This window comes from Nerophis lumbriciformis, linkage group LG22, assembly GCF_033978685.3.
Source record: "Nerophis lumbriciformis linkage group LG22, RoL_Nlum_v2.1, whole genome shotgun sequence".
In the NCBI taxonomy this organism is placed as follows: Eukaryota; Metazoa; Chordata; class Actinopteri; order Syngnathiformes; family Syngnathidae; genus Nerophis; species Nerophis lumbriciformis.
The window spans coordinates 8,199,325-8,217,799 of NC_084569.2; the positions used below are offsets into that span (position 1 = coordinate 8,199,325).

The window sequence follows — 18,475 nt, forward strand, 5'->3', positions numbered from 1 at the left end:
GTGGATCTAGCATAATAGTGAGAGTCCAGTCCATAGTGGATCTAACATAATAGTGTGAAAGTCAAGTATATAGGGGATCTAACATAATAGTGTGAAAGTCCAGTCCATAAGGGATCTAACATAATAGTGTGAGAGTCTAGTCCATAGGGGATCTCACATAATAGTGAGAGTCCAGTCCATAGTGGGATAACATAATAGTGTGAGAGTCCAGTCCATAGTGGATCTAACATAATAGTGTGAGAGTCCAGTCCATAGTGGATCTAATATAATAGTGTGAGAGTCCAGTCCATAGTGGATCTAACATAATAGTGTGAAAGTCCAGTCCATAGGGGATCTAACATAATAGTGTGAAAGTCCAGTCCATAGGGGATCTAACATAATAGTGTGAGAGTCCAGTCCATATTGGGATAACATAATAGTGTGAGAGTCCAGTCCATAGTGGATCTAACATAATAGTGTGAGAGTCCACTCCATACTGGATCTAGCATAATAGTGTGAAAGTCCAGTCCATAATGGATCTAACATAATAGTGAGAGTTCAGTCCATAGTGGATCTAACATAATAGTGTGAAAGTCCAGTCCATAGTGGATCTAACATAATAGTGTGAGAGTCCAGTCCATAGTGGATCTAGCATAGTAGTGAGAGTCCAGTCCATAGTGGATCTAACATAATAGTGTGAAAGTCCAGTCCATAGTGGATCTAACATAATAGTGTGAGAGTCCAGTTCATAGTGGATCTAACATAATAGTGTGAGAGTCCAGTCCATAGTGGATCTAACATAATATTGTGAGAGTCCAGTCCATAGTGGATCTAACATAATAGTGAGAGTCCAGTCCATAGTGGATCTAACATAATAGTGTGAGAGTCCAGTCCATAGTGGACCTAACATAATAGTGTGAGAGTCCAGTCCATAGTGGATCTAGCATAGTAGTGAGAGTCCAGTCCATAGTGGATCTAACATAATAGTGTGAGAGTCCAGTCCATAGTGGATCTAACATAATAGTGTGAAAGTCCAGTTCATAGTGGATCTAACATAATAGTGTGAGAGTCCAGTCCATAGTGGATCTAATATAATAGTGTGAGAGTCCAGTCCATAGTGGATCTAGCATAATAGTGTGAAAGTCCAGTCCATAGTGGATCTAACATAATACTGAGAGTCCAGTCCATTGTGGATCTAACATAATAGTGTGAGAGTCTAGTCCATACTGGATCTAGCATAATAGTGTGAAAATCCAGTCCATAGGGGATCTAACATAATAGTGTGAGAGTCCAGTCCATAGTGGATCTAACATAATAGTGTGAGAGTCCAGTCCATAGTGGATCTAACATAATATTGTGAGTGTCCAGTCCATAGTAGATCTAACATAATAGTGTGAAAGTCAAGTCCATAGTGGATCTAACATAATAGTGAGAGTCCAGTCCATAGTGGATCTAACATAATAGTGTGAAAGTCCAGTCCATAGTGGATCTAACATAATATTTTGAGAGTCCAGTCCATAGTGGATCTAACATAATAGTGAGAGTCCAGTCCATAGTGGATCTAACATAATAGTGAGAGTCCAGTCCATAGTGGATCTAACATAATAGTGAGAGTCCAGTCCATAGTGGATCTAACATAATAGTTTGAGAGTCCTGTCCATACTGGATCTAACATAATAGTGAGATTCCAGTCCATAGTGGATCCAACATAATATTGTGAGAGTCCAGTCCATAGTGGAGCTAACATAATAGTATGAGAGTCCAGTCCATAGTGGATCTAACATAATATTGTGAAAGTCTAGTCCATAGTGGATCTAACATAACAGTGAGAGTCCAGTCCATAGTGGATCTAACATAATAGTGTGAAAGTCCAGTCCATAGTGGATCTAACATAATATTTTGAGAGTCCTGTCCATAGTGGATCTAACATAATAGTGTGAGAGTCGAGTCCATAGTGGATCTAACATAATATTGTGAAAGTCCAGTCCAAAGTGGATCTAACATAATATTGTGAGAGTCCAGTCCATAGTGGATCTAGCATAATAGTGTGAGAGTCCAGTCCATTGTGGATTTAACATAATAGTGTGAGAGTCTAGTCCATACTGGATCTAGCATAATAGTGTGAAAGTCCAGTCCATAGTGGATCTAACATAATAGTGAGAGTCCAGTCCATAGTGGGGCCAGCAGGAGACCATCCCGAGCGGAGACGGGTCAGCAGCGCAGAGATGTTCCCAACCGATGCACAGGCGAGCGGTCCACCCCGGGTCCCAACTCTGGACAGCCAGTACTTCATCCATGGCCACCGGACCTGTGTGCCCCCCCCCCCTCCACAAGGGACAGGGGGGCAGAAAAGAAAAGAAACGGCAGATCAACTGGTCTAAAAAGGGGGGTCTATTTAAAGGCTAGAGTATACAAATGAGTTTTAAGATTTAAATCATAATGTTGTTGGGGTTTTGTTACACTTACATTATGCGGTTAATAGTATTCTATCTTTATCTGTTATTTATATTTTCTGAATAAATAATGTGATAATGTTCATCAGTCAACTCAAGATAAGAAAATTATATCAAAATCAAATTACAGTATGTTATTTATTTATTTCCTCGACTGATCACTGGTTTTGGGTTTTCGTACATCTCCGTCAACCAGAACCAGCCAGCAAATATAAACGAACAAACAAACACAATTTACTTTTGTCGGTCTGCTCGTTAGTCTCTCCCGAGTGCTAATTATTCCACGATGCCTGAGATAACAGAGCATTATTACCTTTGTAAATGATGAACAGCTCTTAGGTTGTGCTCATGTGAAGAGAGTTTTATGTGGCAAATGTTGAAAATTGAGGCCTCACAAGAACAATCATTACTTTTAAATTGCATTGAAAGTCCACAAATTACCGTGGTAGACATCTTAATACCTTCCTCACCAAAGGACATTGTAAATATGATATTATGTGTCAGGTTCAAACACTGATGACATCTATTAAACAAGACAAGAGGCAAAGAATTAAACAGAGACAGAATTCAATTTGGACTCAATTGAGGAGAAATGCCTGGACACACTGTACTCTTGTACAGTCTCCAGCACGCTCTGCCAAAAGATTGCACTCCTTCTTTATTTGACTTTCTCCGACCACCTGACCACCGCTTCCACTTCCAGAGGGAAGTGGGTCGTAAACAGCGTTGCCTTTGGTTACAGAATAGTTCAAAAGAAGAGGTCGTAAAATAGTTCAACAAGACTTCCAAAAAGAGAGGAGGCTACGCCGGATAGTCGAACCTCGGATTCAGGAGGAACAGTGTGGTTTTCGTCCTGGTCGTGGAACTGTGGACCAGCTCTATACTCTCGGCAGGGTCCTTGAGGGTGCATGGGAGTTTGCCCAACCAGTCTACATGTGTTTTGTGGACTTGGAGAAGGCATTCGACCGTGTCCCTCGGGAAGTCCTGTGGGGAGTGCTCAGAGAGTATGGGGTATCGGATTGTCTGATTGTGGCAGTCCGCTCCCTGTATGATCAGTTCCAGAGCTTGGTCCACATTGCCGGTAGTAAGTCGGACACGTTTCCAGTGAGGGTTGGACTCCGCCAAGGCTGCCCTTTGTCACCGATTCTGTTCATAACTTTTATGGACAGAATTTGTAGGCGCAGTCAAGGCGTTGAGGGGATCTGGTTTGGTGGCTGCAGGATTAGGTCTCTGCTTTTTGCAGATGATGTGGTCCTGACGGCTTCATCTGGCCAGGATCTTCAGCTCTCACTGGATCGGTTCGCAGCTGAGTGTGAAGCGACTGGGATGAGAATCAGCACCTCCAAGTCCGAGTCCATGGTTCTCGCCCGGAAAAGGGTGGAATGCCATCTTCGGGTTGGGGAGGAGACCCTGCCCCAAGTGGAGGAGTTCAAGTACCTCGGAGTCTTGTTCACGAGTGAGGGAAGAGTGGATCGTGAGATCGACGGGCGGATCGGTGCGGCGTCTTCAGTAATGCGGACGCTGTATCGATCCGTTGTGGTGAAGAAGGAGCTGAGCCGGAAGGCAAAGCTCTCAATTTACCGGTCGATCTACGTTCCCATCCTCACCTATGGTCATGAGCTTTGGGTTATGACCGAAAGGACAAGATCACGGGTACAAGCGGCCGAAATGAGTTTCCTCCGCCGGGTGGCGGGGCTCTCCCTTAAAGATAGGGTGAGAAGCTCTGTCATCCGGGGGGGAGCTCAAAGTAAAGCCGCTGCTCCTCCACATCGAGAGGAGCCAGATGAGGTGGTTCGGGCATCTGGTCAGGATGCCACCCGATCGCCTCCCTCGGGAGGTGTTTAGGGCACCAGTAGGAGGCCACGGGGAAGACCCAGGACACGTTGGGAAGACTATGTCTTCCGGCTGGCCTGGGAACGCCTCGGGATCCCCCGGGAGGAGCTGGACGAAGTGGCTGCTTAGGCTGCTGCCCCCGCGACCCGACCTCGGATAAGCGGAAGAAGATAGATGGATGGATGGAGAGTTTGTAAAATACTTCAAAAAGAGGTCGTCTGGAAATTGGGCAGATCCTTGGTTCTCTCCGCTTTGAAGTCCTTGGGTTAGAACAATATCTTTCTGTTGATTACCATACATGAGAGAAAACAGGAACACCTTCATCTTGGTAGGTTTCAAAGACAGCTTGTGTCTTCTTGTCAGGAACTCAATGTAATACAACGTTTTTGTGATAATTTAGAAACAATTATTCTAACATTATGTCTCAATGGACATAACTGGATTAGTGAGCAGCACCATGTTCATAATGAAATGTTCCAGTCTAATTTATATCAAGACTATCTAATTTCACTGCTTAAATGCTTCTTTTATTGAAGACAGTGCGATAGTTTCAAATGTGGTTCATCCCTACTAAAATATGCATCATATTTTGCTGGAGCAAACTCATCTATTACACATTATTTTGGTGGATTTTATGGCTCGCATTCTGTGTTTGATTCTCATCATTCACTTATGAGCCTCCGAGTCTTCCCTGATGAGAGTCAGTCAGGCATTTATATTTATATTTATGTCTTTCGTACTTATTATTCCTTGTCTTGTTTGTATCCTAACTCGTGTAATCTGGATTTTGCAAGGCTGACTAATCAATAATTGAGAAACTCAGATATGCTCGACTACAACACCCGACCTATGATGATGAAATATGAAACCCCAAATTAAACTGTAGTTTTTTGAGTACATTTTAAATCTGAATAATTTAAGATCCTGCTAAAAATCTCAGCAAAAATGTTGGGAAAGAACATTTTGCAGAAGAAATCAGTCAGATTTTAAACAAAAACTTTAGCATTTTGGACGAGTTCATACTGAAAATGAAATTTTGCTCTACTTTTTAAGAGTTCTATTGCATTTCAACTATGTTTCCCCAAAAGAAACGTAACTATTGCTACTGCAGACAATTTGTATTTGCAATGTTCTCCACAAATATGCTTACTACAGTAAAAATACAATATTTTTGCCACAATATTTAAAATATTAATTTGATAATATACATATATATATAATATTATTTCGCCATCATTTTCTAGTCTTATTGGTTGAAATCATTCCATCCATCCAACTTCTTCCGCTTATCCGAGGTCGGGTCGCGGGGGCAGCAGCCTAAGCAGGGAAGCCCAGACTTCCCTCTCCCCAGCCACTTCGTCCAGCTCTTCCTGTGGGACCCCGAGGCGTTCCCAGGCCAGCCGGGAGACATAGTCTTCCCAACGTGTCCTGGGTCTTCCCCGCGGCCTCCTACCGGTCGGACGTGCCCTAAACACCTCCCTAGGGAGGCGTTCGGGTGGCATCCTGACCAGATGCCCGAACCACCTCATCTGGCTCCTCTCGATGTGGAGAAGCAGCGGCTTTACTTTGAGCTCCTCCCGGATGGCAGAGCTTCTCACCCTATCTCTAAGGGAGAGCCCCGCCACCCGGCGGAGGAAACTCATTTCGGCCGCTTGTACCCGTGATCTTGTCCTTTCGGTCATGACCCAAAGCTCATGACCATAGGTGAGGATGGGAACGTAGATCGACCGGTAAATTGAGAGCTTTGCCTTCCGGCTCAGCTCCTTCTTCACCACAACAGATCGATACCGCGTCCGCATTACTGAAGATGCCGCACCGATCCGCCTGTCGATCTCACGATCCACTCTTCCCTCACTCGTGAACAAGACTCCGAGGTACTTGAACTCCTCCACTTGGGGCAAGATCTCCTCCCCAACCCGGAGATGGCACTCCACCCTTTTCCAGGCGAGAACCATGGACTCGGACTTGGAGGTGCTGATTCTCATCCCAGTCGCTTCACACTCGGCTGCGAACCGATCCAGTGAGAGTTGAAGATCCTGGCCAGATGAAGCCATCAGGACCACATCATCTGCAAAAAGCAGAGACCTAATCCTGCAGCCACCAAACCAGATCCCCTCAACGCCTTGACTGCGCCTAGAAATTCTGTCCATAAAAGTTATGAACATAATCGGTGACAAAGGGCAGCTTTGGCGGAGTCCAACCCTCACTGGAAACGTGTCCGACTTACTGCCGGCAATGCAGACCAAGCTCTGGCACTGAGCATACAGGGAGCGGACTGCCACAATCAGACAGTCCGATACCCCATACTCTCTGAGCACTCCCCACAGGACTTCCCGAGGGACACGGTCGAATGCCTTCTCCAAGTCCACAAAACACATGTAGACTGGTTGGGCAAACTCCCATGCACCCTCAAGGACCCTGCCGAGAATATAGAGCTGGTCCACAGTTCCACGACCAGGACGAAAACCACACTGTTCCTCCTGAATCCGAGGTTCGACTATCCGGCGTAGCCTCCTCTCCAGTACACCTGAATAGACCTTACCGGGAAGGCTGAGGAGTGTGATCCCACGATAGTTAGAACACACCCTCCGGTTCCCCTTCTTAAAGAGAGGAACCACCACCCCGGTCTGCCAATCCAGAGGTACCGCCCCCGATGTCCACGCGATGCTGCAGAGTCTTGTCAACCAAGACAGCCCCACAGCATCCAGAGCCTTAAGGAACTCCGGGCGGATCTCATCTACCCCCGGGGCCCTGCCACCGAGGAGCTTTTTAACTCCCTAAAAACCTAATGGTTGAAATCATTATAATCGTAATTAAAAATAATAAAATTGTGTGAATGCTCCAAAGCATTTGCCTTCCACATTTTTCACCCGATTCAAACTATTCCAACTTCAAACTGTTCAGCCGATTCGGGAATCGCGGACTTTCCCTTGACAAATTTCAAAATTTCCCAGTTTTCCCAGAATTCCAGGTTTTCCGGGACATTTTTTCCCATTCAAAATGAATTGGCCATTTTTCAAACTTGCACCATTTCCACATTTTTCAACCTTTTCAAACCACTTCAGAAAAACCACTGTCAGTAACTACAGTTTTTCGCTACATCTGTAAGTGCAAGTTAAAACTACTATGCAAAGCGAAGGCCATTTATCAACAACACCCAGAAACTATGATGAAGTATGAAACCCCAAATTAAACTGTAGTTTTTTGAGTACATTTTAAATCTGAATAATTTGTCGAATCGCTCAGTACAAACCAAACTAGAGTTGAGATCCTGCTAAAAATCTCAGCAAAAATGTTAGGACAGAATAGTTTGCAGAAGAAAGCAGTCTGATTTTAAACAAAAACTTTAACAATTTTTAATTGCAATGTTCTCCACAAATATGCTTACTACAGTAAAAATACAATATTTTTGCCACAATATTTAAAATATTAATTTGATAATATATATAATATTATTTTGCCATCATTTTCTAGTCTTATTGGTTGAAATCATTATAATCGTAATTAAAAATAATAAAATTGTGTGAATGCTCCAAAGCATTTGCCTTCCACATTTTTCACCCGATTCAAACTGTTCCAACCTCAAACTTTTCAGCCTATTCGGGAATCACAAGCTTTCCATTGACATATTCCAAAAATTCCCAGATTTCCCAGATTTCCAGGTTTTCCGGGACATTTTTTCCCATTCAAAATGAATTGGCCATTTTTCAAACTTGCACCATTTCCACATTTTTCAACCTTTTCAAACCACTTCAGAAAAACCACTGTCAGTAACTACGGTTTGTCGCTACATCTGTAAGTGCAAGTTAAAACTACTATGCAAAGCGAAAGCCATTTATCAACAACACCCAGAAACTATGATGAAGTATGAAACCCCAAATTAAACTGTAATTTTTTTGAGTACATTTTAAATCTGAATAATTTGTCGAATCGCTCAGTACAAACCAAACTACAGTTGAGATCCTGCTAAAAATCTCAGCAAAAATGTTCGGAAAGAATAGTTTGCAGAAGAAAGCAGTCTGATTTTAAACAAAAACTTTAGCATTTTGGACGAGTTCATACTGAAAATGAAATTTTGCTATACTTTTTAAGAGTTCTATTGCATTTCATTGCATTATAAAAGAAACTTAACTATTGCTACTGCAGACAATTTTTAATTGCAATGTTCTCCACTAATATGCTTACTACAGTAAAAATACAAAATTTTGCCATAATATCTAAAATATTAATTTGATAATTCATACATACTGTACATTACCTTTTGCATTATATTAATTTATACTATTATGTGTTGTCTACCTTGTATTCCTTTTTTTATGTCATTGCCTGAAATAAATTAATAAATGAAAAAAATAAAAATACTAATAATATATGTAATATTATTTTGGCCCCATCTTCTAGTTTTATTGGTTGAAATCATTAAAATCGTAATTAAAAATAATAATAATTGTGTGAATGCTCCAAAATTTCTACACCAAAATTCATTTATTTATTCTTATTATTATTATTATTATTATTCTCCAGATTTTGGCGCGCTCTACCTTCCACATTTTTCACCCGATTCAAACCGTCCTAACTTCAAACTGTTCAGCCTATTCGGGAATCACAGGCTTTCCTTTGACATATTCCAAAAATTCCCAGATTTCCCTAGAATTCCAGGTTTTCCAGGACATTTTTTCCCATTCAAAATGAATTGGCCATTTTTCAAACTTGCACCATTTCCACATTTTTCAACCTTTTCAAACCACTTCATAAAAACACTGTCAGTAACTACAGTTGGTTGCTACATCTGTAAGTGCAAGTTAAAACTCTACTATGCAAAGCCAAAGCCATTTATCAACAACACCCAGAAACGCCGCCGGCTTCGCTGGGCCCGAGCTCATCTAAGATGGACTGATGCAAAGTGGAAAATTGTTCTGTGGTCTGACGAGTCCACATTTCAAATTGTTTTTGGAAACTGTGGATGTCGTGTACTCCGGAACAAAGAGGAAAAGAACCATCCGGATTGTTCTAGGCTCAAAGTTGAAAAGCCAGCATCTGTGATGGTATGGGGGTGTATTAGTGCCCAAGACATGGGTAACTTACACATCTGTGAAGGCACCATTAATGCTGAAAGGTACATACAGGTTTTGGAGCAACATATGTTGCCATCCAAGCGACGTTATCATGGACGCCCCTGCTTATTTCAGCAAAATGGTCTGGCCCCACAATACCTGACCGAGCTCCTGCATCATCATACCTCATCTAGAGCCCTAAGGTCAGCTGACCAAATGCTGTTGGCGGTCCCCAGATCCAGGCTAAAGACCAGAGGGGACAGAGCCTTTTCCATTGCCGCCCCTAAGCTCTGGAACAGCCTTCCCCTCCACATTAGGTCAGCCCAGAGCCTGGGGGTCTTCAAAACCCTTCTTAAGACCTATCTCTTCTCGCTGGCCTTTGACCTGAGCTGAGTCCGCCCACTAGGCCACCATTTCTATCCCCCCCCCCCCACCCGCCCCTTTCGCACTTTTATTATTATTATTTTTATTTAGCAAATTTTTACTTTTTATTCGACCCCTTTTACCGTATTGTTTTTACACTATCTGTCAGGACTTGGTCCTGGGTGTTTGCTTTTCCGGAATGCAACGGAAAATTGGCTCGGGCGAGATGGGAATGTGAGTACATGATTTATTATTATTATCAAAAAAAAGTACAAACGAAAAGCGCGCACAGTGGCGGAGAAACAACTTGGCTATGAAAACAAATACTTGCACAAAGGCAGAAACTATGAACAACAAAAAACACTAACTGTGGCATTAATAAACAAAACTTACTTGGCATGGACAAGAGGAGCAGCATGAACGATGGACATGAAAAAAGGGTCAGGAATGTACAGAGCATAAATGTGAGATGTCGTCGGAACGACAAACTGAAAACAATGAACTTAAATACTATAGACATGATTAGTGAAAGCAGGTGTGTGACTCAAAACGTGAAACAGGTGCGTGACGTGACTAAACTAATGGTTGCTATGGTGACAAAACAAAACAAAAGTGCACAAAAAGTCCAAAAACAAAACCGAACATGACTAAAACAAAACATGATCACACAGACATGACACTATCTTGTTCAGCTCATTCATTGTTTACGTTCTTTGTTTGTTTGTTTTTGTTTTTTTGTTGTTTTTTTTGTTTTGTTTTGTTTTTTGTTTTGTTTTTGTTTTTTGTTCTATGCTTTTTTTTAACCTGTAAAGCACTTTGGTTCAATTTAAAAGTTGTCGTAAAGGTGCTATATAAATAAAGTTGACTTGACAAGACAATGCCAAGCCACGTGTTACAACAGCGTGGCTTCATAGTAAAAGAGTGCGGGTACTAGACTGGCCTGCCTGTAGTCCAGACCTGTCTCCCATTGAAAATGTGTGGCGCATTATGAAGCCTAAAATACCACAACGGAGACCCCGGACTGTTGAACAACTTAAGCTCATGACCTTCGATCCCTCAGGCTGTACTGCATCAACAAGCGACATCAGTGTGATCAGTGTGTAAAGGATATCACCACATGGGCTCAGGAACACTTCAGAAACCCACTGTCAGTAACAACAGTTGGTCGCTGCATCTGTAAGTGCAAGTTAAAACTCTCCTATGCAAAGCGAAAACCGTTTATCAACAACACCCAGAAACGCCGTCGGCTTCGCTGGGCTTGAGCTCATCTAAGATGGACTGATACAAAGTGGAAAAGTGTTCTGTGGTCTGACGAGTCCACTTTTCAAATTGTTTTGGAAACTGTGGACGTCGTGTCCTCCGGACCAAAGGGGAAAAGAACCATCCGGATTGTTATAGGCTCAAAGTTGAAAAGCCAGCATCTGTGATGAAGACATGGGTAACTTACACATCTGTGAAGGCGCCATTAATGCTGAAAGGTACATACAGGTTTTGGAGCAACATATGTTGCCATCCAAGCAACGTTGCCATGGACGCCCCTGCTTATTTCAGCAAGACCATGCCAAGCCACGTGTTACATCAATGTGGCTTCATAGTAAAAGAGTGCGGGTACTAGACTGGCCTGCCTGTAGTCCAGACCTGTCTCCCATTGAAAATGTGTGGCGCATTATGAAGCCTAAAATACTACAACAGAGACCCCGGACTGTTGAACAACTTAAGCTGTACACCAAGCAAGAATGGGAAAGAATTCCACCTGAAAAGCTTCAAAAATGTGTCTCCTCAGTTCCCAAACGTTTACTGAGTATTGTTAAAAGGAAAGGCCATGTAACACAGTAGTAAACATGCCCCTGTGCCAACTTTTTTGCAATGTGTTGCTGCCATTAAATTCTAAGTTTATGAATATTTGCAAAAAAAAAATGAAATTTCTCAGTTCCCAAACATTTACTGAGTGTTGTTAAAAGGAAAAGCCATGTAACACAGTAGTAAAAATGCCCCTGTGCCAACTTTTTTGCAATGTGTTGCTGCCATTAAATTCTAAGTTAATGAATATTTGCAAAAAAAAAATGAAATTTCTCAGTTCCCATACGTTTACTGAGTGTTGTTAAAAGGAAGGGCCATGTAACACAGTAGTAAAAATGCCCCTGTGCCAACTTTTTTGCAATGTGTTGTTGCCATTAAATTCTAAGTTAATGAATATTTGCAAAAAAAAAATGAAATTTCTCAGTTCCCAAACGTTTACTGAGTCTTGTTAAAAGGAAAGGCCATGTAACACAGTAGTAAAAATGCCCCTGTGCCAACTTTTTTGCAATGTGTTGCTGCCATTAAATTCTAAGTTAATGAATATTTGCAAAAAAAAAATGAAATTTCTCAGTTCCCATACGTTTACTGAGTGTTGTTAAAAGGAAGGGCCATGTAACACAGTAGTAAAAATGCCCCTGTGCCAACTTTTTTGCAATGTGTTGCTGCCATTAAATTCTAAGTTAATGAATATTTGCAAAAAAAAATGAAATTTCTCAGTTCCCAAACGTTTACTGAGTCTTGTTAAAAGGAAAGGCCATGTAACACAGTAGTAAAAATGCCCCTGTGACAACTTTTTTGCAATGTGTTGCTGCCATTAAATTCTAAGTTAATGAATATTTGCAAAAAAAAAATGAAATTTCTCAGTTCCCAAACGTTTACTGAGTGTTGTTAAAAGGAAAGGCCATGTAACACAGTAGTAAAAATGCCCCTGTGACAACTTTTTTGCAATGTGTTGCTGCCATTAAATTCTAAGTTAATGAATATTTGCAAAAAAAAATGAAATTTCTCAGTTCCCAAACGTTTACTGAGTGTTGTTAAAAGGAAAGGCCATGTAACACAGTAGTAAAAATGCCCCTGTGACAACTTTTTTGCAATGTTTTGCTGTCATTAAATTCTAAGTTAATGAATATTTGCAAAAAAAAATGAAATTTCTCAGTTCCCAAACGTTTACTGAGTATTGTTAAAAGGAAAAGCCATGTAACACAGTAGTAAAAATGCCCCTGTGCCAACTTTTTTGCAATGTGTTGCTGCCATTAAATTCTAAGTTAATGAATATTTGCAAAAAAAAATGAAATTTCTCAGTTCCCAAACGTTTACTGAGTGTTGTTAAAAGGAAAGGCCATGTAACACAGTAGTAAAAATGCCCCTGTGACAACTTTTTTGCAATGTGTTGCTGCCATTAAATTCTAAGTTAATGAATATTTGCAAAAAAAATGAAATGTTTCAGTTCCCAAACGTTTACTGAGTGTTGTTAAAAGGAAAGGCCATGTAACACAGTGGTAAAAATGCCCCTGTGCCAACTTTTTTGCAATGTGTTGCTGCCATTAAATTCTAAGTTAATGAATATTTGCAAAAAAAAAATGAAATTTCTCAGTTCCCAAACGTTTACTGAGTGTTGTTAAAAGGAAAGGCCATGTAACACAGTAGTAAAAATGCCCCTGTGCCAACATTTTTGCAATTTGTTGCTGCCATTAAATTCTAAGTTAATGAATATTTGCAAAAAAAAAAAGAAATTTCTCAGTTCCCAAATGTTTACTGAGTGTTGTTAAAAGGAAAGGCCATGTAACACAGTAGTAAAAATGCCCCTGTGCCAACTTTTTTGCAATGTGTTGCTGCCATTAAATTCTAAGTTAATGAATATTTGCAAAAAAAAAAAAGAAATTTCTCAGTTCCCAAACGTTTACTGAGTGTTGTTAAAAGGAAAGGCCATGTAACACAGTAGTAAAAATGCCCCTGTGCCAACTTTTTTGCAATGTGTTGCTGCCATTAAATTCTAAGTTAATGAATATTTGCAAAAAAAAATGAAATTTCTCAATTCCCAAACGTTTACTGAGTGTTGTTAAAAGGAAAGGCCATGTAACACAGTAGTAAAAATGCCCCTGTGACAACTTTTTTGCAATGTGTTGCTGCCATTAAATTCTAAGTTAATGAATATTTGCAAAAAAAATGAAATGTTTCAGTTCCCAAACGTTTACTGAGTGTTGTTAAAAGGAAAGGCCATGTAACACAGTGGTAAAAATGCCCCTGTGCCAACTTTTTTGCAATGTGTTGCTGCCATTAAATTCTAAGTTAATGAATATTTGCAAAAAAAAAATGAAATTTCTCAGTTCCCAAACGTTTACTGAGTGTTGTTAAAAGGAAAGGCCATGTAACACAGTAGTAAAAATGCCCCTGTGCCAACTTTTTTGCAATGTGTTGCTGCCATTAAATTCTAAGTTAATGAATATTTGCAAAAAAAAAAAGAAATTTCTCAGTTCCCAAACGTTTACTGAGTGTTGTTAAAAGGAAAGGCCATGTAACACAGTAGTAAAAATTCCCCTGTGCCAACTTTTTTGCAATGTGTTGCTGCCATTAAATTCTAAGTTAATGAATATTTGCAAAAAAAAAAAAAGAAATTTCTCTGTTCCCAAACGTTTACTGAGTGTTGTTAAAAGGAAAGGCCATGTAACACAGTAGTAAAAATGCCCCTGTGCCAACTTTTTTGCAATGTGTTGCTGCCATTAAATTCTAAGTTAATGAATATTTGCAAAAAAAAATGAAATTTCTCAATTCCCAAACGTTTACTGAGTGTTGTTAAAAGGAAAGGCCATGTAACACAGTAGTAAAAATGCCCCTGTGACAACTTTTTTGCAATGTGTTGCTGCCATTAAATTCTAAGTTAATGAATATTTGCAAAAAGAAATGAAATTTTTCAGTTCCCAAACGTTTACTGAGTGTTGTTAAAAGGAAAGGCCATGTAACACAGTGGTAAAAATGCCCCTGTGCCAACTTTTTTGCAATGTGTTGCTACCATTAAATTCTAAGTTAATGAATATTTGCCAAAAAAAATGAAATTTCTCAGTTCCCAAACGTTTACTGAGTGTTGTTAAAAGGAAAGGCCATGAAACACAGTAGTAAAAATGCCCCTGTGCGAACGTTTTTGCAATGTGTTGCTGCCATTAAATTCTAAGTTAATGAATATTTGCAAAAAAAAATGAAATTTCTCAGTTCCCAAACGTTTACTGAGTCTTGTTAAAAGGAAAGGCCATGTAACACAGTAGTAAAAATGCCCCTGTGCCAACTTTTTTGCAATGTGTTGCTGCCATTAAATTCTAAGTTAATGAATATTTGCAAAAAAAAATGAAATTTCTCAGTTCCCAAACGTTTACTGAGTGTTGTTAAAAGGAAAGGCCATGTAACACAGTAGTAAAAATGCCCCTGTGCCAACTTTTTTGCAATGTGTTGCTGCCATTAAATTCTAAGTTAATGAATATTTGCAAAAAAAAATGAAATTTCTCAGTTCCCAAACGTTTACTGAGTGTTGTTAAAAGGAAAAGCCATGTAACACAGTAGTAAAAATGCCCCTGTGCCAACTTTTTTGCAACGTGTTGCTGCCATTAAATTCTAAGTTAATGAATATTTGCAAAAAAAAAGGAAATTTCTCAGTTCCCAAACGCTTACTGAGTGTTGTTAAAAGGAAAGGCCATGTAACACAGTAGTAAAAATGCCCTAGTGACAACTTTTTTGCAATGTGTTGCTGCCATTAAATTCTAAGTTAATGAATATTTGCAAAAAAAAAAATGAAATTTCTCAGTTCCCAAACGTTTACTGAGTGTTGTTAAAAGGAAAGGCCATGTAACACAGTAGTAAAAATGCCCCTGTGACAACTTTTTTGCAATGTGTTGCTGCCATTAAATTCTAAGTTAATGAATATTTGCCAAAAAAAAATGAAATTTCTCAGTTCCCAAACGTTTACTGAGTGTTGTTAAAAGGAAAGGCCATGTAACACAGTAGGAAAAATGCCCCTGTGCCAACTTTTTTGCAATGTGTTGCTGCCATTATAAGTTAATGAATATTTGCAAAAAAAAAATGAAATTTCTCAGTTGGAACGTTAAATATCTTGTCTTTGCAGTCTATTCAATTGAATATAAGTTGAAAAGGATTAACAAATCATTGTATTCTCTTTTTATTTACCTTTTACACAACGTGACAACTTCATTGCTTTTGGGTTTTTGTAGATAAACTCCTGTGCCAGGACTTTAATCCATGTTTTGGCTGAAAAAACAAACAACCTCTGACCTCGATGTCTTCTCAGATAACAACGCCTTCAAGTCGCCTGAGGACTTCAAGGTGTCCCTCTCCCTGCGCACCAACTACTTGTACGGCCGCATCAAGAAGAGCCTCCCAGAAATGTACGCCTTCACCGTCTGCATGTGGCTCAAGTCCAGCGCCAGTCCGGGCATAGGGACCCCCTTCTCTTACGGAGTACCGGGACAGGCTAACGAGATCGTGCTGATCGAATGGGGGAACAACCCCATCGAGCTGCTGGTTAACGACAAGGTAAGCACTTTGTTTGATGGTATCATTGCGCCCTGGTTTTGTCGACACCTCTGGCTGTGAGGATGCTAATGAACGTTGGCGATGCTCATTAAGCACGCGCTGGTTGGCATGTTGCTTACCTTTGAGCACAACAACTGAGCAGAGTTTCGCTGACCTTCAGCTGTGATTATTTAATTAGCATCTTATAAACATTTCATATGACTGACCCACATTCCACACTGGCTCCAGAATAGCAGTAATTCATTAGAGAATCAGTGTGCTTATTTAAGGGCCTTATCCTTTTTTTCCCCCCTTCCTGTAAATGCTAATGTTGTAACTACAATCGCATGCCGTTATTAGGGTTTAATCATGCAACTGAGCAACACATGAGCAGTTTTACATGCATATAAATATATATACAGGTAAAAGCCAGTAAATTAGAATATTTTGAAAAACTTGATTTATTTCAGTAATTGCATTCAAAAGGTGTAACTTGTACATTATATTTATTCATTGCACACAGACTGATGCATTCAAATGTTTATTTCATTTAATTTTGATGATTTGAAGTGGCAACAAATGAAAATCCAAAATTCCGTGTGTCACAAAATTACAATATTACTTAAGGCTAATACAAAAAAGGGATTTTTAGAAATGTTGGCCAACTGAAAAGTATGAAAATGAAAAATATGAGCATGTACAATACTCAATACTTGGTTGGAGCTCCTTTTGCCTCATTTACTGCGTTAATGCGGCGTGGCATGGAGTCGATGAGTTTCTGGCACTGCTCAGGTGTTATGAGAGCCCAGGTTGCTCTGATAGTGGCCTTCAACTCTTCTGCGTTTTTGGGTCTGGCATTCTGCATCTTCCTTTTCACAATACCCCACAGATTTTCTATGGGGCTAAGGTCAGGGGAGTTGGCGGGCCAATTTAGAACAGAAATACCATGGTCCGTAAACCAGGCACGGGTAGATTTTGCGCTGTGTGCAGGCGCCAAGTCCTGTTGGAACTTGAAATCTCCATCTCCATAGAGCAGGTCAGCAGCAGGAAGCATGAAGTGCTCTAAAACTTGCTGGTAGACGGCTGCGTTGACCCTGGATCTCAGGAAACAGAGTGGACCGACACCAGCAGATGACATGGCACCCCAAACCATCACCCAACCATGCAAATTTTGCATTTCCTTTGGAAATCGAGGTCCCAGAGTCTGGAGGAAGACAGGAGAGGCACAGGATCCACGTTGCCTGAAGTCTAGTGTAAAGTTTCCACCATCAGTGATGGTTTGGGGTGCCATGTCATCTGCTGGTGTCGGTCCACTCTGTTTCCTGAGATCCAGGGTCAACGCAGCCGTCTACCAGCAAGTTTTAGAGCACTTCATGCTTCCTGCTGCTGACCTGCTCTATGAAGATGGAGATTTCAAGTTCCAACAGGACTTGGCGCCTGCACACAGCGCAAAATCTACCCATGCCTGGTTTACGGACCATGGTATTTCTGTTCTAAATTGGCCCGCCAACTCCCCTGACCTTAGCCCCATAGAAAATCTGTGGGGTATTGTGAAAAGGAAGATGCAGAATGCCAGACCCAAAAACGCAGAAGAGTTGAAGGCCACTATCAGAGCAACCTGGGCTCTCATAACACCTGAGCAGTGCCAGAAACTCATCGACTCCATGCCACGCCGCATTAACGCAGTAATTGAGGCAAAAGGAGCTCCAACCAAGTATTGAGTATTGTACATGCTCATATTTTTCATTTTCATACTTTTCAGTTGGCCAACATTTCTAAAAATCCCTTTTTTGTATTAGCCTTAAGTAATATTCTAATTTTGTGACACACGGAATTTTGGATTTTCATTTGTTGCCACTTCAAATCATCAAAATTAAATGAAATAAACATTTGAATGCATCAGTCTGTGTGCAATGAATAAATATAATGTACAAGTTACACCTTTTGAATGCAATTACTGAAATAAATCAAGTTTTTCAAAATATTCTAATTTACTGGCTTTTACCTGTATATATACAAACCCCGTTTCCATATGAGTTGGGAAATTGTGTTAGACGTAAATATAAACGGAATACAATTATTCATTTTCAACCCATATTCAGTTGAATATGCTACAAAGACAACATATTTGATGTTCAAACTCATAAACATTTTTTTTTTTTTTGCAAATAATCATTAACTTTAGAATTTGATGCCAGCAACACGTGACAAAGAAGTTGGGAAAAGGTGGCAATAAATACTGATAAAGTTGAGGAATGCTCATCAAAACACTTATTTGGAACATCCCACAGGTGTGCAGGCTAATTGGGAACAGGTGGGTGCCATGATTGGGTATAAAAGTAGATTCCATGAAATGCTCAGTCATTCACAAACAAGGATGGGGCGAGGGTCACCACTTTGTCAACAAATGCGTGAGCAAATTGTTTAAGAAAAACCTTTCTCAACCAGCTATTGCAAGGAATTTAGGGATTTCAC

The 18,475-nt window shown here is 40.3% G+C and overlaps 1 protein-coding gene across 2 annotated transcripts in view; it reads left to right on the forward strand.

Annotated features, from left to right (window-relative positions):
* Positions 1-18,475, forward strand: part of nptx2a (neuronal pentraxin 2a) — a 62,220-nt gene that overhangs the window by 23,746 nt on the left and 19,999 nt on the right. For both annotated transcript variants that reach the window (XM_061974326.2, XM_061974327.2), the window contains exon 3: positions 15,777-16,021. In XM_061974326.2, the coding sequence (XP_061830310.2) occupies positions 15,777-16,021 (245 nt within the window). The remainder of the gene's footprint in view (positions 1-15,776; positions 16,022-18,475) is intronic.